This window comes from Protobothrops mucrosquamatus, unplaced genomic scaffold (genome assembly GCF_001527695.2).
Source record: "Protobothrops mucrosquamatus isolate PMUCROS unplaced genomic scaffold, P.Mucros_1.0 scaffold306, whole genome shotgun sequence".
In the NCBI taxonomy this organism is placed as follows: domain Eukaryota; kingdom Metazoa; phylum Chordata; class Lepidosauria; order Squamata; family Viperidae; genus Protobothrops; species Protobothrops mucrosquamatus.
This window is the reverse complement of record NW_015386648.1, coordinates 499,616-519,418: the sequence shown is the minus strand read 5'-3', so window position 1 is coordinate 519,418 and position 19,803 is coordinate 499,616. Positions and strand designations below refer to the sequence as shown.

Here is a 19,803-nt window from a genome sequence, read left to right as displayed (position 1 = left end):
ATCAAACTAATTAATAGAAGAAAACATATAGACATATTGTAAGAGTATAAATAAGATAACATGATCTCATAATTATAATTAAAACAAAGGAAATGGAAGAAAAGATGCTAGATACTTTTTTCAAAAGTCTTCTTGACCTTTGCTCCTTGTCAGAAACAATCTGGTTTACTGTAGTCCCAATTCAAATGTTAATAAACAACAGAAATCAACTGCACATTGTTGAAATCAGGCCTAGATTTCTCCTTCACTGTTGTGTTATTGTGTTAGCCAAACTTGATATCCCCAATGTCCACAATTCTTGATGCCTTGGCAGATTCCAAATATTGGGGAAGTGGTCAAGAAAAATAGGCCCAGTAACAATAATCAAGCTATAGATTATCTAATAATTGTTTCAATATTATATGTTTTTCTTTTTAAGTATTAATATTTTTATTGCATTATCTGAAGTATCTTATAAGTAGAGTACAAATTATAATTTAATAAATAACATTTTAAGGAATTCAGTCAGGTTTAGATGGAAATAAATGTGTCAACTTTGAAAATGAGCACAGCTGTGGCCATTTTCCCTATTCATTTTTGGTTGACACATTGAAGGGGGGAGGGGGGATTGCCAGGTGCTTCGCTAGCCAAAATAATCTTTTGTCCCATGGGAACCAAGGTCATCGGCTATGTTCTAACAAAACTGAATGCCATGAAAACAAATCATTAAACAATATCTATAATCTTCTTAAGAGATTACTATTACAGACTATGTCATGGGGGAAATAAGTTAATCAGTTTGTTGTCTTCTCAAACAGAATAAATTTCTCATAAAGTAGAAGGAGAAAGTTCATTCTGTTCATTGAATAAAGTTTATAATTGCAATATTTTATTAATTCAAATAAATAATTGAGTGAATTTAACAATAACCTTTTTAAATTTCTAAGGGATTGCCAGGTCCATTTGGACTGACAGGTGAAAAAGGAGATAAAGGTGACCCAGTTGAAGTAAGAATCAAAGGTAATTATGCAAACTACTATAATTATAAGATTTGAGAATTGCTACTTTGATATCTCCAAATCTTGTACTGCACTTTGGGAAAAAGGAAAATGAGGATATAGTTAAAAGCAATGGGGTACTTGTGTTTAATTCAAATGCAATTATCTTATCTTAATTAAGCATAATGCCTATAGTCTCCTGTTCCACATTGAGTCATATATTTTACAATGGCTTGTTTAAACTACATCTGAACCAGGAAATTTTGAGTTGATCTTGGTTTACCAGTACGAAACAAGGAAACTGACAAAGATAACACAAAATGAAATATTAAGCCTGCATGATGTGTTCTGCCATTTAGTCTGCATCTGCATGTTTCAGCAGTCTTTGGAAGAGTATGATAGGAATTTATAAATTTTCCTTCTGAGAGAATTTGAGAGAAATCTGAGATTTGGAGCCTGGGCTGCTCATGTTTTCTACTTTCAAAGAGGTACTCTGAAGTTCTTTTCAACAATCAGAAATTGCTTATTAAAATTAACCCTAAAAGTGACCTATGTAGACCCTTGAAATCAATACAAATCATCTATCCCGTAAGATAGGATTAAACATTTGGATTTAATAAACCAATCAAGTAGTACTTGGATTTGATTTATTATAGCCCTTACGTAAATATAATGGAAAATGAAATAATAAATAATGATTATATGATTGGTGTCAGTTCCCAAAATATAACCTATGTCATAATTAGAATAAACCTCCCATCTTCATTTTTGTGACTCACTGTTAATAATAATGTGGGAAATGCTGCATCTGCATCTTATCATATATCTCACCACTGAGTAGTACTTATTTCTCTATTTCATTATGTAAGGTAGGTAACCTACAGCATGCTTCCAAAAACCCTTTGAATCAGTTCAGAACCCCTGAAAAAGGCAATTTGGTCCAATCTGCTATACACTGAAGTATATATTTGCATATATATTTGAGCATGTAAGAGAAAAAGAAGAGATGATAGCAGTAATAGTATTGGAAAGAAAGAAAAAGCATTAAAAGAGAAAGACTAGATAGTAGTGCCCATTTTGTCTGTGGGACCCATCTAGTGTTTAAGTCCATCTACAGTTAAGCCCACCTATCATTTTCTTAAAGGTCCTTATAAAATATTCACAAAGAAAATGTGGCCTTTGACAAAAAAGAAAACAAAAAATAAATTGTCCACTCCTTATATAAAGTAACCTACCAAATACTAGTTTTCTAAAGACATCTTGAGTTTTGACAAATATCTGCATCTGCAAAACTCAAACTTATTATAACCTATCTAAATTCCAAATGTTTACAATATATGTTCTCATCTGTCTCATTAGGACTGCATTATAATTAACTTTTTAAGAAACAGACTAAAATTGTGCACATTCCATATAGATATTATATATCTATATTAAAGATGCTTTTTACTGGGGGTTTTGGTTAATATTCCTTGCAAGACAGAAGGGAATTTTGAACTATACAGGCTCTATGATATGCATCCAGTTTTCTTGATTATTACAATATAATTATTTCCTTTGTATATATTCTTGTTCTATAACTATTGGAAATAATATTTCTTATTAACTGAGGTTGGCTTGAATTGTAACACAAACATATTTCTTCAGCTACTTATGATAAGCTTTCCATCATTTGTAGGGGTAAAGGGACAAAGAGGTGTTCCAGGGACACATGGATTTCCAGGAATAAACGGCACTGCTGGCAGGGCTGGAGATGGAGGATTGCCGGGTGATAAAGGGTCTCAAGTAAATCTGATTATCTTGAAGCCTGTCTTTTATTGTAAATCAGTATCTGTTCATTTTCAAAGAAATTTCAGGAGTTGGCAATATTTGGACCTCTGTGTCTGGTCTCAGCAATTCATAATAAAAACTGTAATAGAGAAGCTCAGAAGCTAAACAGGGTTGAACCTCCCTAATCCTTCAATGGAAGATCTTCATGACATACAGGTAGTCCTCGACTTATGACCACAATTAAGTCCAAGATTTCTGTTGTTGTGAGATATTTGTTAACTGAGTTTTTCCCCCCATTTTATGACCTTTCTAGCCACAGTTGTTAAATGAATCATTGCAGTTGATAAGTTAGCAATCTGGTTGTTAAGTGAATCTGGCTTCCCCATTGACTTTGCTTGTCAGAAGGTCGCAAAAGGTGATTGCATGACCTTGGAGCACAGCAAGAGTCATAAATATGAACCAGTTGCCAAGTATCTTAATTTTAATCACATGATCATGGGGATGCTGGAAAGGTTATAACTGTGAAAAACGGTCATGAGTCTCATTTTTCAGCGCCATTGTAACTTTGAACAGTCATTAAACGAACTGTTGTAAGTCAAAGACTACCTGTATCAAGACTAGACCCTAGCCACACACATAAAACAAAACAAAACAAATAAGACAATGGCAAACTATTTTTGTAAGCAGACTTGTTTTCTAGCTCTGGCTAATTTCCAGGCAGATTCCTGCTTGATGTTTCTAAACCTCACCTGGACTGAGCAATTACCACTGAGATGGCCTGAGATGGCCTACTCATATTGCAGTTGACTTGTTTAATTGTTTATGGATATGCCATTGGTTCCTAATAAATACATGTAGTGCTGTCATCATCAGCGGTAAAGAAAACAATCAGTAGAAGCTTAAGTTAGGTGGGCATTATTGAGTTGCCAGGCAAAATATTTTTGTCCCTTCAAGCCTGCATATGGCTGGAACTCATTCTTGAATTTATCAAATTCTGAGTTTTATAGTTGTTCGTTGTGAATTTAGTCCAAGATCACTACTCTGATAAAATATAGTTAATACATGTAGCTAATTATGTGATAGACTTAAACTATTTAATTAGAATTTAGACTAGACACCCTGCACACACATGATAATTGACTGCATCTAGATAGGATCTTGAATCAATATGAATGCAATAACATTTAAATGACATTCAGGTCACAAATATTATTTTGTATTTATCTGAATGGTGGACAGGGAGAAGATGGAAGAGCTATACAAGGTGAGAAAGGATTTCCTGGAGACCCTGGAATTCCTGGCTCAAGAGGTCAAATGGGGACACCAGGTTTTGGGATTCAGGGCCCACAAGGCGTCTCAGGCCTACCCGGAGATCCAGGAAACCCTGGTTTGAAAGGAACATCTGGACCAAATGGTCAAAAAGGTAATCTAATTGATGTTGAAAATAAAAAAAAGGTAAATGCAGTTTTCAATTGGATATTTCACCGACATGGAACTGTTATTGCAGCACTAATATAAGAATAAAATACAAATAGTCCTTGACTTACAAGCATTCATTTAACGACAGTTCAAAGTTATGACAGTGCTGAAAAAGTTACTTATGATCTATCCTTGAAACTATGATCATTGCACCATTCCTGCATTCATGTGATAGCAGTTTGGGTGCTTGGCAACTGGCTTGCATTTATGACAGTTTTGCAGTGTCTTCTGGTTCATGTGATTGCTATTTGTGACCTTTGCAGTCAGCTTCTTATAAGCAAAGGGAATGGCTTAATAATTGCATTGCTTAGTGACCAAACTTCCAGGTACAATTATGGTCATAAATCAAAAACTACCTGTGTTGATATCTATGCACATTTATTTAGAAATAAGTTTAATTTTATTTAGTGGTTTCAATTACCTAAAATGTTGCCAGAACTAGAAGGAATGTTTACTTACAAATAATTTTCAGCCAATTAATAAACCATTATTGGTTTAATGGTCCAGAAGATGGGGAGTTGAGACTCACATATTTTTTTTTCTATTTTAGGTATTACTCTTCCAAGTGGAAGAACATATCCCGGAAATCCAGGTATACCAGGATTTAAAGGTATACCAGGTATGGCCACAAAAATAAAAGAATTCTTTTTGCTAAACCAAGTTAATTGTCTTCCTTTTAAAAATAAACAGCCCTTTATAATTTAGATGCATACAAAATTACGTGTGGCAAAATCATTTTAGAATCAAAACAGAAATATAAAGGTAAGGTCCAAAATAAAAAGTTGGGTAGACTATTTTGTGATATTTTGTGTAGGAAGATTGAGACATTTTATACTGACTGTGAGTTTAGTGATGTACATACAATATCTATACACATAGAGACACACACATATACATGTATATATACATATACACACATACTATATTCACAGACATATATGTAGTTGATTAGCATAAAGGTGCTTTGTAAAGAATTAAAAAATGAGTCTCTGCTATATTTTGCTTTTTGATTCTTTTTGATTCACTATAGAATTCTATCATATCCTTCTAGAAAAGTTGGATGAAATTTGTCTCCTCTATAATTTTAAAAAATCCTTGGAACTGAACTCAGTGTTATGACGATCTGATTGCTTGCACTGATGCTTTTGGGCAACTACCAAATATTAAAACAGAAAGATTAAAATGAAGTTATTTTTTTCAAAAAAAGTTATTAAAAGTAGTGAATAGAACAATAAAATATAATACAAGGTAAAAGAAAAGATAGAAAAATACAAGAAAAAAAATATAAAAAGTTTCTCCCCAGAAAGTGACTTGAGAGGTATATCTTAAGAAATTTGTAAACTTAAAATATAATGGAAAGAATCAAATGCCACTTTAGTTATTAGGTAATTCCTTATTTGTGACTTCTTAATGTTAAATGTGTATTGTTCAGCTTGATTGGTAGTCATTTTAAAATATAAAAATTTTAATGATAAAAATGGTTGGCGGAGTTGTCTACAAAAACCACACAAAGCAATTATTGGAAGGATTTGTCTAATAGGAAAGTTGGTTACCTGCAACCTTTCTTTAGCTTCCTGAACAGAGCTCGTTTTCATTTTTCTTTTTAGAATGTTTGAAAGTGTTAAAATCCAGTTATGCACCCCTGCATTATTTCTGTATATTCAGGTCCAAAAGGGTTAAGAGGTCCACCTGGCCCACCCGGCTCCAACGGTTTTGATGGTTTCAAAGGCCAGAAGGGTAGACTAGGAACATCAGGCAATCCTGGTCCAGAAGGTAAATAAGAAAGTCCAAATATTTTATTTATTAAAGATGGAAATCTACAAAGGTCAGTCTACACTGCATTAACTATTGTTGCTTTCCTCCCTGTGGTTGATGGAACACTGAAACATGAACACATACAGATTCCTGAATGCTGAAAAATCATTAATTAACATCATATTTAGGACAGAATTACAGCACAGAGTAATAGAGTTCTCTATTACTGAGATATGCAAATTGTTAATAAAATTGCAGAAGTATCATCTCTTTTTAACTATTTCTGTTTCTTAATTTCTTGTAACTTCTGAAAATGTAAAGAAGGTAGGAAAACTGGTTTCTACTGTATGCTTTCAAAATGTATCCAAAATTGATTGGGATCTATGTGATTACATATTACTCTGTTATTAAGAACTTTACAATCCCTTCTCCCCCCCCCCACCAAAGTGGTGATCCAATAGAGATAGTTGTCTTTTTCCATACTATTTGGCATGATCATGTACTGTCCAAAGAAAATTCCATTCTGTTTTGAAATCATGAAGCTGCAATCAATTTTCATTCTTGAAGAAATGATATTATTTTAATAAATAAATAAATAAATATAGTAACATTATTTCAAATACGTAAGTGTAAAAAGTATAAAAAGTTACATCAGAATCTCACAAAAATGTTTAATATTTGTTATTGTTATGCCTGGTTGTACAGGCAGCCAGATGTTTAGACAGAGTTTGGCATTTTTATTCACCTATCGAGTTCTTCTCTAGGACCTGGGATAGACAAATGTTGTTTGATAGTGTTAAAGATGTCATAGCAGGATATAATCTTTCCAAGTAAATTGCCTTTTGAAAGTGACTGGTGGTGATTTTGTCAATGCTGATGGTATTCAAGAAATGCTCCAGTTGTTTTGGGATTGCACCTAATATTACTATTGGTACTGTCTTTGCTTTTTTTGCCACAATCATTCTATTTCTATTTGCAGGTCTTTGTATTTTGTAATCCTCTCTCCCTCCCTCCCTCCCATTCTGATAATTTACCACAAAGACAAAAATTTGAAGTATCTTAGGCTACAACACAACACCTTCCCAACGTATCAGGCTTGAAAATTAAGGGACTTGTAACACATCTGGAAGGCTACTGCAATTGCAATCTCAATAGACCTCAGAAGACTGACCTAGATATATTTCAATCCGAGTAGTATTTTCTGTGTTCTTATTTTATATACTGTTTCATTAGAAATTGAACATATTGAAATTAATTAACCATTAATGTCATTATTCTTAGGTGTAAGTGGTGAGACTGGTGATCCAGGTGATCCAGGTGAACAAGGTTCAAGTCTGGATGGCCCTCCTGGATTGCCAGGCTTTCCTGGGCTTCAAAGTCCAAAAGGTGTTCCAGGTGACACCACCCACAGCCCTCCAGGTACCCCAGGCAACAGAGGTCTTCCAGGGCTACCAGGTTTACCAGGTCTAAGTGGTGACCCTGGTTTTCCTGGGCTTCAAGGTGAGAGGTCCATTTTCCATGCTAAAGATATACTTGAATTCCATCAGTAATATTTTATTTGCCAGAGAAGGGGATGGAATAAAAATAAATAAAACATATTTGTAGTATAAGAAGCTGAAGGCGCACAGTTAAATTTTATTTGTGGGGGCAGGGACAGTTTTTAAAAAGAGCTAATAGAAATAAAGAAGAAAAATGGGAAGATGTAGCAGTCCTTTTTAATTACCCAGGTGGTCCCTCTTATTTCTACTTTCTGTCTCCTGTTCAGAAACATATTCACTTGCATTTCCTTTCCTATAAAATATGGAAGAATTCAATCATAGTTAATTCAGTAAGCACATCAATCAAAATATAAGAAAAAAAATAGAAGATAACAAAAGGAAGTGTGAAAACCAAAGTATCTTATGAATTAGAGAAATATTGTAAAATGTTACTGGGATTTTTGGTCTGAATCAAATAGAAGTGGTGCATCTTGCCACATTTTGATTGCCCACAAGCACTGTAACATCACAGGACTTAAATTATGCATAGCAAATTCCATTTTCTATAGTAGTATCACAATCTTTCTTTCTATCTTTATTAGTGGGACTGAATGACCTCATCATTTGTTTTAAGTTTTGAGAGATAAATGAGTTTTTAGTTCCTATTGTTCTGTCCTCAGAACTCCATGCTTGAGTTATTTTAGGTAGATATGATTTCCCAAAGCTACAGATTCACTGATAAATCTGTTTTGTGGTAAATTGGAGCATGATGCTAACTTACCATCATCATCAAAATATTTCTAGAGGGAGCAGTCCACAGTATAAACTGTGGAGCAAAGCTGTACAAATAAAGTCCATTTCTGATATAATTTTTATCTATTTTATAGTAAATAGGATTTAAATTCAGGAAAGGGCAATATTATCTGAAAGTATGCAAACATAATTCAGATTTTTCTATTTTTTTAATGTTGCTTTGTAGTAAATCAGATTTAAAATTCCAGAAATGCCATGGCATCTACCACATTAAGCATGTTAATTTTTAACTTTTCTAGGAAAGTGAGATATTTGTTGTCCCCCCTCCCCCACTTATAAAAGTAACAATCTGTTTGCAGGGCAAGTTGGCACACCAGGACTTCCAGGAGCTAAAGGTCTCCAAGGCCAAAAAGGTGACACAGGAGTGATGGGTTATCCTGGATCACCTGGACTGGCCTGTGAGAAAATGTTGGAGGGGCTACCAGGACCATCAGGCTCTTTTGGAGCACAAGGACCTAAAGGTGAACACATCACAATTTAAAATGGGTGAAAATAAAATCACATACTGTATCTTAATCGATTATATTATCTGTGTGACTAATACCTATTATTTGGACTCATCAGATAGTTGGCTTTAGGTTTTAGCCAGCCTGTTCCTATTTGGCCTTCAAAGCAATAATCTATCAATAGCATTCAGCAGCAGTCTCCAATGGTGGTAGTGTCATGTGTCTGAGTAACGAAACACTTAAAAGGACTTTCAGGCATGTTTTCTCCTAAAAGCATTTATTGATGTTACAGTACGTCAGCACAAAATGGTGGAATGCTTAGAACTGCTTCTCTTCCGTTACGCATAACATTCCACTCCCTTGTTGTAGGGTCATGGTTCACATCTTCCAATCAACTTGGAAGATGTGATTTACTTCCGGTTTCTTTCTCCCGGGCTATCCTTATGCTCCTCCCCCTTTCCTAGTTGCTGGTTTAACTATATATATACCAGACAGTTCTGCACATTGTCAAAGCAAGAATATACAGTATTTGCAGCGTTGACAGGTAGATAGTTACTACATATTTACTACATAGAGGTTTTCCAGAAGTTCTTGTCCCTTCATGTCACTGAGCATTTCTTTTTTAAAATTGAGTTTTTAGTTATTGTTTAATTCAAGGCCATGCCAAGATTTCTAATAAATCCAAACTAATTTAAACATTTATGTACATGAACATTTAACTTTCCCCCCCATTATTGGGAAGCAGGGAATGCTCAATAAGCCAAAATATACAAGAGGATGCAAATCTTCTCAAACTTGTTTATGTACCTATATATGTAAGCATTTATCATCATCACTCTATATTGTCTCTGCATGTATGTATATGTGAGTGTGTCTACACACATGAACATGTTGATCAGGAATCTAATGATAGCCTTGATGAAACGTATGTGAACTTATCTCAGTTACCTCAGCAGGCCTTTAGGGTCGTGGAAAGTCCCCCAGGAAACACCCAATGTCCCTGAGGTTCCACCCAATGTCCTTGGAATACTACCAAGGCAGGAGGTTGACTATTTCTGTATTTCTTTATCTTATTGACTGAGTGCCAGCTTCCAGGATGACCCCTATGTGGCACCCTGTATGACAAAGTAATAACCAAGAAAAGTATAAATATGTCTGTGATCCTCTGTTCAGGGTTCCCTCTTGCTTGGAGGGATCTATTTTTATTCAACTGAATAAATACATACAAGGCAAATACCAGGACTCTGTCTTTATTTTACTGAGCTACACTTATGGATATCAGTATGTAGAATGACCTTTCCCACTAGTTGGCTACTATGTCATTCTGAATGTTTGATGGCATTGTTTGGTTAGAACCTTTATAAAATCTATAAGTATTTCATTAGAAAGCCTTCCTAGCATCTCTACTTGGCAATGAAACTTCTACACAAGAAGCTTGTGATTTGTTCCACAAGCAGCTCCTCGTCTTATCTTTGTTGTTATAAGTGAGCTCTTCCACCTCCTTGTTCCAATAATATAGTCAATTTGATTTCTGTATACTTCCTCAGTGAACATGGGGGTCATTTTGGTTGCTGGGAAATTATGTTAGCAAGAAAGAAATACTTGGATTGCCAGGAATACTTTCCTTATAGAAGGAAGCAACATCAATACAGCTCTAAATACTTGGCCCAAGAATTTCAAATTCTGCTTGTAAAAGTTTTAAAAGTTGTTCTAAACCATTGTAATTGTGCCTATCTTGTCTGCTTTCCTCTGCCTCCTCCAGTTCTGGGATACTTAGATATGGTGAGTGAAGAGGAACAAGTAGACATAATTTGAAGAATACAGTTTTTTAATGTGGCTTTGGAAAGAATGGAATAAGGTATTGCTTGCTGTATTTTACCAGGATTGAAGGGTATTAAAGGTCCTGGAGGAGATGTAGGAGAACCAGGCCCAGCTGGAATGAAAGGATTGCCAGGTGGTCCTGGAACCCAAGGGCCATCCGGCTTTCCAGGTTTACGAGGAGATCCAGGATTTTCAGGGGGAAATGGCCTGCCAGGTCTTCCAGGAACAAAAGGTATATGACTCTAATAAAAATTCTCTGAATTTTAATTATAAACATCATGTATAGCACATATGTACCACTTTCAATAAAATGGATATGGGCTGGTTGATTTGGGAGTTCAGAGTCTAAAAATATGGAAAGTGAACTTGAGCTGGACAAGCCATGGATTAGTACTGTGGAATCCAGTCGATACATCAGTAGTGTGTAACTTAATGGTCCTCTTCTCTCAATATTCTGTCAAGGAGACAAAGGATCCCAAGGCATGCAAGGTTTCCCAGGCCTCCCAGGAAATGCAGGAGAAATGGGAGCATCAGGTGTAAAAGGAGAAGAAGGACACATTGGTCTGTCTGGTCCTCCTGGAGAATTTGGGAGAAAGGGTTCCAAAGGTATATAGAATAATACTGGTTTATGAATAACTTATTTCTGCACAAGCCAGAAGTTATAGCTACAGTATTCGTTTTGCATACTTTTTGAGTAGGTGATTGTATCTTATTATTTGAGCAAAACCATTGCAATGATTATTCTCTCTCTCTCTCTCTCTCTCTCTCTCTCTCTCCCTCCCTCCCTCCCTCCCTCCCTCTCTCTCTCTCTCTCTCTCTCTCTCTCTCCTATCATCTATCTAATGGCAGTCCATCTCACTTGTATATGACTTTGGGTGGCATATACAGATAGTCTTCAACTTATTAATACAATTGAGCCCAAAATTGCTAAGTGAGAAATTTGTTAAGTTAGTTTTGCCCCATTTCACATTTGTTAAGTGAATCACTGCAGTTGTTAAATTAGTAATATGGTTAAGTGAATCTGGATTCCTCATTGACTTTGCCTGTCAGAAGGTTGCAAAAGGGGATCTGGGACACTGCAACTGTCATAAATGTGAGTCAGTTGTCAAGCATCTGAATGTAAATCACATGACCATGGGGATGCTGCAATGGTCATAAGTGTAAAAAATAGTCATAGGTCACCTTTTCAGTGCTGTTGTAACTTTGAATGGTCACTAAACAAACTGTTGTAAGTCTAGGACTACCTGTACAATTAAACTATTTTAATTAAATTAAAGACAATTTTTTACTATTATAGAATACTGTTAGGCCTCAATGTATCCAGGAGCTTTAGATAAGAAGTATAATGTAGTCCTGATTACACATTGTCACACTGCTCCTTAAGGAGATAGGCAAAAGGAGTGGATGAATGATTGGTTTGCTTTTTTTTTGTTTGTTAATAAGTGATTAGAATTTCTGCTAGTGGGTTTTTCTTTCTTGTTGCTGATATTGGGTCTGATGTAGGGTGTCCATATAATACAGAGATTTCATCAACATGATAAAATGTGTTTTGTTACATTACAATGCAAGTTCCCTATAATGTGATGTTGGTGGAGTTTGTCTCATGAAGTAACAATACATGTTATTGTTTCCTGTGAACATCCATGCTTCATCTTTATTGTTTTCCAAATGAATCCAGATGTTTTCAGAATTCTGATGCTTATGTCCTTTAAGTGTCAAATAAACACACTTCTAAAATGTAGTATATACTCCACACAATTAAGATTTATATCATCATGGAGATCCCAGAGGCAGAGATGGGTAGATTTCAAGCGATTATATTTTGAGTGAATTGTTGCATATGTTCTATTCTGAAGGTGAACCAGGATCACCAGGGGACAAGGGCAGCATCAGTGTCCTGCAAGTAAAAGGACAAAATGGAGAACCAGGCCTTCCTGGTGATGAGGGATTACCAGGGGTCCAAGGTAAGCATATAAATTAAGTATGTATATTACAAGATTGCCTCAAGGCATTTTCCACTTCCATGCCCCATCTAACATTGTCAAGATGTTGCATTTTTGAGAGAAACTAAATTATTGAGAGATCTGAGGCAGAAAGGTGCAAAAATAACATTAAGCCTTTTCACCACACATATATCAGTTCAAATTGAGAACCTGCAAGCTTCATTTGCCCTCAGCATCCTAATTATGCTCCTGGGCAACCCAAGACAGTGTTGCCAAATGTTAATGTAGCTACCAAATTTCAGTGGTATGATTTTGTGCCTTCCCTTTATTTGGAGTTACATGAAAAAACAATAATAATCAAGACAGTAAAATCTAAAGTAAAATGTAATATAAAATATTCCTATAATTTACATACAAAATCAAGTAAAAGTATGAATATTAAGATTCATGCTAAGAACATTTATTTTATTATATGATATTGCAATGCATGTGAAATAATTTCAGGTGATAAAGGCAATGCTGGATTCAGAGGAATCCCGGGACCACCAGGCAAACAAGCAGCTCCAGGCACTCAAAAGGGCCAGCCTGGCGATGAAGGACACTCTGGTTCCCAGGGCTCACTAGGTCCCCCAGGGCCTTCAGGTGTGGCAGGGGTAATTGGTTTTCAAGGACAAAAAGGTGATCAGGTATGCCAAGAAGACAATTATACTATATTTATCTTTTTACTTGTTACAGAGTTGGACATAATACATATTTTCATATGTATTGTGTATGAAATCATAATATCATTCTGTAGTGCGTTGTAATAATATAACACTGCTGCTTTTTGTTAAATTCCTAGAATCCGGGGTGAGAATCAGATCCATCTATGGTGGGGCATAACATACACCCATGGCTGTCTAGTGGGACCTTTAATTTTTTATGAGTATTTTCTAGATTGCATAGTAAATTTTCATGGGCTGTGCATTCAATACATTTTCTCTAAACTTCCTAAGAAATACTTACCCAGATATCTATTACATCAAATGATTAGCAAGAATCCCTATCCCTGAGAGTGTGCTTGGCAACAGCTCCATGAGTGGGCATCAAACTTCCCACCCGAACTTATTTCAATGGGGAGCTAGCAAGTTGCAAAGCATGAGCCTCAAGTGTACATGTAGTCCTGGGCTTACGACCACAAGTGAGACCAGAATTTTGTGTTAAGTTGTTACAGCCATAAATCAAGTGATGCCATGACTGGACTCAATTTTACACCAGTTTTTGCCATGGTCATTGAGCGAATCAGGTGGTTGTAAAGTGATCACGTAGTCATTAAGCAAATTGCATGATCATAAAGTCTGAATTCAGCTTATCCAATGAGTGTTTTTTGCCAGAAATTGACAAAAATTCACAATATGTGATTATATGATCATGGGACACTGCAATCGCATATAAATGTAAGTCTGTTGCCAAATGCCCCAAATGGTACGGCAGTCAGAACTTCGAGAACAGGTCATCAGTAACTGTCATAATTTTAAATGGTAATTAATCAACCAGTCATAAGTCAAGAACTACCTGTAAGTTTTTCCAACAATGCTTCTGAGCCAGAGACCATTTTAGAAATATAGCAATGGAAATTGTAGTCCAGAACTTTGTTGGGAAAGACAGCCAGGTATCCAGAAAAAAATACATGTAAACTGAGGTGGTAGAGAACATTCTGGAGAAGCTAGATGGGATTCTAAGGCACCATGTTATTGTTGTTGTTTTTTTTAAAAAAATCCTGGCTTGTTTATACTAAAAAGTTGTATTTCTTAGGAATTGCTGCAGACACAATTGCTGGGGAATCTGGGTAGATCAGCTTTTTGATCTAATAAAATTCTTGTGGCAAAATTGTCTTATTCTATGATCCAAGACAAATAATTCCTACAAAAACATGAGGCACTAGAAGAAGAACTAGAACTATTTATAATTATTTTATTTACATCTGTTGTGGCTCTGTCCTGTGGGTCCCTCTCATTGGAGGAGGAAGGCTCTGAACATGAAGGAGAGGAGATGGCCAGGCCTCCCTCTCCAGGACCTTCCCCTCTGGTGCGGCCTTCGGTGCTTTCCGACGGAGAGGAGATTGGCCAGGAGCCAGGTGCTTCTGGGATTGGCCAGGAGCCAGGTGTATCGGACTCCGAGGAGGATACGTCTTGGCTGGATCCACGCCAGCGTCAGAGGGACAAGCGTGCGCAGCAGCGAAAACGCCGTGCCAGAGATTTCAGCTGAGTCACTGGGCCACACCCCACAGGCTATATAAGCAAGGGGTGTGCCGTTTGAAACTCTTGTGACGAAAAATTTTGCTGAATCTTCTGTTGCAGCACTCCGGCAATTATCCTGGACTTGTCTTGTGTTTGTATGGTGTTATCAGTAAAGGTCTTGGCAGGCAGCCACGGAGTTGCTGCCAAGTGTTTATCTGTATTTTGCAGTGCTGAGCAGTCTTTTAGCCCTCGGCTGACTGGTTGGGGTGTGTGAGTCGGACGGGGGACAGAACAACATCTTTGTTCTTTACATAGTATTCGGCTCCCAATATGATCATTAGTACTCACTTCCCATATCAATGATCAGGTTTTGATGCATGTATGATGCTTAATTGATTTCCTCAAACTGTCAGAATTTTATATTTTGTGTACAATAAGGGCCAGCTTGGTCTAGTGGTTAAAGCATCAGGCTAGAAACTGGGGGGACCAGGAAAGCCATAAAAGCCCACTGGGTGACCTTGGCCAGTCACGCACTCTCAGCCCAATTCACCTCACAGCAGTGGTGGGATTCAAATATGTGAACAACTGGTTCTCTGTGTGGATGCTGCTTCCAGAAGTCCATTCTGGGCCTGGGCAACAAAAAATATCTACCGGTTCTGCCGAAGAGGTGCAAACCGGCTGAATCCCACCACTGGGATTCAGGATTGCCTCACAGGATTGTTGTTTGGGGAACAATAGGAGGAGGAAGGTATCTTGGATATGTTTGCCACCTTGAGTGAGTAAAAATAATAAAGGCGGAATACAAATAAATATACATAAATAAAATAAATAACAACTTTTTTTCTTTTCAGGGTGCACAGGGACCATCAGGTCCTCCTGGACATCCAGGATTAGGTGGCCAAAAAGGATCAAAAGGTAATGAGGCAATAATAATGCCAATAACTAATGATTGAAAATCACTTGTTCTTTGCATATATACATTAAGAAAGGCATTATGGACAGAATAACTGTTTTGAAAAATACTTTTTTGATGTAATGCTGATAATAAAGTAATTTGAATTAAAATGATTTGGAAGCACATAAATTAACACATTAATAATAAAGTTAATGAATTTTTTTGGACTGAGACAAAGAAATCTTATACAGATGTACTTAAAAGCAATCCACGTTGGAAGCAGTGGTATTTCATTCCTAGCAAACCGATAAGATTACATAGTAAAGCACACAGTTTGATTGATTGCACAATCTCATGCCTCTCTAAAAAGAAAAGTTAATGGGTAATAGTATCTTATTCAATTTATTCAGTATATAACTAAAAATTACATGACTGCATCTTATGTTCACAGAAGAATAAGTAGTTAATTGCATAATTTCAAAACAACTAAAAATAATGGAGAAAAATCAGGAATTTAAAACCCTTCTTTGCTACTAGTTCAAATAATATAGTAAGTTACTTACTATGATACATTTTTGAAAGAAACAAACTGCTTTCCTGCAGAAAAACTTTAAATAGAGAATGATTTAGGCTGAATGTCTGGCAACTAGTCTTGATTTTCAGTTGAGAAAGTAATGGTACCAAGTATTAACAAGGATATTATAACAATACAGAATTTCAGAAAGATCACGCGAGCTTCCTTTGTAAAGATTCTTAGTTTATCCAGTTTTGTGGACCCAGGGGAAATGAATTTAGATAGAAACATTTGTCAAAAACAAAATTAGCTAAACAGAAAAGTGGATCAAATTCATAGTACTGTACTTAAGAAGTGATAGAAAATGGCTCAGATTTCTTCTCATATAACTAATGCTACAGAAAGTTTTTTAAAATAATGTTCATTTTGTTTTAGTTACAGAAAGAAACAGATTTTTTTTTTGGAAATTGTTTTGTTAAATTATGTAAATATGACTTCAAGCTTTTGGTAATGCTGTTATAAAAATGAAAAATTCTGAATAGCCCAAAGGGTGGATATTGGCGTAAGAAATGCAAAGAAAATTAATCTATTTGCTGAGTTGATAGGTGAGGATAGCTTTCGATTGTAACATCAATTCCCCCTGTTTATAGGTGGCAGAGGTGACCCAGCTACTCATTATGGTCAACCTGGCAAGAAAGGGCCTATAGGGGTCCAAGGATCACCAGGTGATGTTATTTTTAATTATTTTTAGATAATAATCTCACCACAGTTGGTATGTACAATATTAATTTCTTTTCTAGTTTGGCATCCATAAAGCCAATAAAAGTAATTCATTTGGATATCTTTTGCATCTTTGCATGAATTTGCACTCAACTTTACTTTTTCACAAGAAACCATGCACAGTAAGAAATCCCCTCTTCCTTTTCACACTTCCAACACTGGCTTAATGCTTTATACATTTTTGACAATTTAGCTGGAGTAAGAATTTTTGTTGACTGCCACCAGAATGTCCATATTTTTTAAAAAAGGAAAGGTAATATTATGTTGGAGTTTTGATACCAAAATGTTTGGCATATTGCCAAGTTGAGAACAATTTGATCTATAAATTGATGTACAAGTTGATTTACCACTCTAACTGCATTTTGGTCAAGCTAGTTAAAGCCTTCTCAAATATATGGTCTGATTTTATAACTTATGGTTCAGGGAAAGTCAATTGTTTATGCCAGATAAAGATATTAATGTGTAGTAGGTATATTAAGAATTATTCATATGTGGTTTTATTGCCTGTTTTTCTTGCTTCCCATTTTAACCATTACAGGAATGCACGGAATTTTAATGCTCTGCTTATAATTATTGTAACTTTTTTAGAAATATAAATGTATTTTTAAAGGTTATTATCTTAGCTAGACTATAAATAGTATGGTTATTAGAATGTTTTGATTGTAATTCAGGATTACTGTTTGCATTTTGTATAAACCATTAACTGATGATGAACAATAAGCTCAAGGTTAGATTTGGATGCCAATTGCAATATCCATCTATCTAGAAAGAGAACTCAATAAGCACATTCTATTGAAAAATGTATACACTAAGGTTTGATTGTTTTGTGACTGTTTAAGGACTTCCTGGATTACCTGGAGATCAAGGTATGCCAGGTGTTCAAGGAGAATCAGGAAAACAGGGTTCCAAAGGGTTGCCTGGAAATGTAGGATCACCTGGATTCCCAGGTGAGAAAGAACTAAAGAAAAAAGGAATTGATATTAAAACAAATATTGTGAAGTATGATCGTGGACATGACAGTGAAAGTGAACATATGAATAATGGAAGAAGATACTAATAGAAATATAATGTATAATGTATACAGACTTATTCACAATTTTACCTCAGAGCCATGTGAAAAACATAGTCAGCTTTTTTGTGTGTAAATCCACACTATTTAGTCCATTTTTATTGCCTTTTATGGTCGCAGGGGATATTCAATGGCATTTCCCCTTCTTTTCTTTCTTTTTGATATTGGGGTGATTGGGCAGATTTAAACTGAAAAATAGGTGTTTAAACTTGAATATCTTTAAATGCAAAATGATAGTTTAAATGCAACCACATGTTTATTGGATCCGTGCCCCTCCTGGTTGGTACTGGCAGCTTGGGAGGGAACACGAGCCTGGCTCCAGGGAATTACAAACGCTTCTTTACGGGAGGGTGCCTTCCCCGCGGTCCTAAAGGAGACGGTGGTGAGGCCCCTCCTTAAGAATCCCTCCCTGGACCCAGATGTTTTGGCAAATTATCGTCCAGTCTCCAACCTACGCTTTGTGGCGAAGGTTGTTGAGAGTGTGGTTGCACAGCAGTTTCCCCGGCACCTGGAGGAAACGGTCTATCTAGACCCTCTCCAGTCGGGCTTCAGGCCGGGATACAGCACGGAAACGGCATTGGTCACGTTGGTAAATGATCTCTNTACAACATATGTATATAGACCTACACCCCTACATATACATATGAATATTAAACACTGTCCATCTTGAATATATAACGGAAGGAGGAAGCTTGAGAGTTCACAAGGTTTATACTGTATGGAACAAAACTGTGACTGAATCTGGATGTTCTGCTACGGATACCACGGAGCCTCCTCCCAGAAGGTAACAAGGAAAACAGGTTGTGAAGAGGATGTGCAGTGTCCCAGACAATCTTACGGACCCTGCTCAAGCAACGCTTCTGTGCTATGTCCTGGATGGGAGGGAGTGAACTGCCAATGATCTTTTTGTCCATCCTGCATTCCCACTTCCTCTTCAGATTTTAATTTCTGAAGTGAAGCTTCCTGACTTTTGACCATCATCTCCAAAGCAAACAACTTCATAATAGTATCTACACTTAACTTCAAAGCATTTTCTACAGATATGTCAAGAACAAATCAAACCAATCAACCAAGAAAAAGAAAGCATTTTGACTTCTAGCAATAGAGTAAGTGGGTTCATACAGTACTCTCACTTACAGGTCATCAGCAAGTCACCACTGTGTCTAGGAAATAGTGAGATCTCTGCTCTTGAAAAAAATCAGCTATGTAGCTCAGAACTTCTCCTAACCTCAAGGTCAAGGTGGCTGTATTGTTAAGAATATCTACTTTGTACTTTCAGCTTTAACTGTTTCGCGGCTGACGCTGGAAGACCAGTTGTCGGCCGTGACCAGGGGGGCGTTTTATCAGGTTCGCCTGATTCACCAGTTGCGGCCTTTTCTGGACCAGGACGCCCTACGCACGGTCACTCACGCACTTGTCACCTCCCGCCTGGACTACTGTAATGCTCTCTACATGGGGCTCCCCTTGAGGAGCACCCGGAGGCTACAGCTGGTCCAAAATGCGGCCGCGCGGGCGGTGTTGGGGGGGACTCGACGTTCCCACGTGACGCCGCTGCTGCGCGAGCTGCATTGGCTGCCTGTGGCCTTCCGGGTGCGCTTCAAGGTGCTGACTATCATCTTTAAAGCGCTCCATGGCATCGGACCCAGATACCTTCGAGACCGCCTCCTGCCGCAGATCACCTCCCATCGACCTGTACGCTCCCATAGAGTGGGCCTCCTCAGGGTGCCGTCGGCCAAACAGTGCCGGCTGGCGACCCCAAGGGGGAGGGCCTTCTCTGTGGGAGCTCCCACCCTCTGGAATGAACTGCCCCCAGAGATCAGGGTTATCCCTGATCTCCCTTCCTT

The 19,803-nt window shown here is 36.9% G+C and overlaps 1 protein-coding gene across 1 annotated transcript in view; it reads left to right on the top strand.

The window, feature by feature from the left end:
• Nucleotides 1-19,803, top strand: part of COL4A4 (collagen type IV alpha 4 chain) — a gene marked incomplete at its 5' end in the record, with an annotated part of 64,300 nt that overhangs the window by 29,754 nt on the left and 14,743 nt on the right. Inside the window, 14 exons of the mRNA XM_029283982.1 lie at nucleotides 927-999; nucleotides 2,656-2,762; nucleotides 3,987-4,170; nucleotides 4,777-4,845; nucleotides 5,892-5,999; nucleotides 7,263-7,481; nucleotides 8,572-8,733; nucleotides 10,601-10,771; nucleotides 11,002-11,145; nucleotides 12,396-12,503; nucleotides 12,987-13,168; nucleotides 15,553-15,616; nucleotides 16,761-16,835; nucleotides 17,730-17,837. Of these exons, the coding sequence (XP_029139815.1) occupies nucleotides 927-999; nucleotides 2,656-2,762; nucleotides 3,987-4,170; nucleotides 4,777-4,845; nucleotides 5,892-5,999; nucleotides 7,263-7,481; nucleotides 8,572-8,733; nucleotides 10,601-10,771; nucleotides 11,002-11,145; nucleotides 12,396-12,503; nucleotides 12,987-13,168; nucleotides 15,553-15,616; nucleotides 16,761-16,835; nucleotides 17,730-17,837 (1,774 nt within the window). The remainder of the gene's footprint in view (nucleotides 1-926; nucleotides 1,000-2,655; nucleotides 2,763-3,986; nucleotides 4,171-4,776; nucleotides 4,846-5,891; nucleotides 6,000-7,262; nucleotides 7,482-8,571; nucleotides 8,734-10,600; nucleotides 10,772-11,001; nucleotides 11,146-12,395; nucleotides 12,504-12,986; nucleotides 13,169-15,552; nucleotides 15,617-16,760; nucleotides 16,836-17,729; nucleotides 17,838-19,803) is intronic.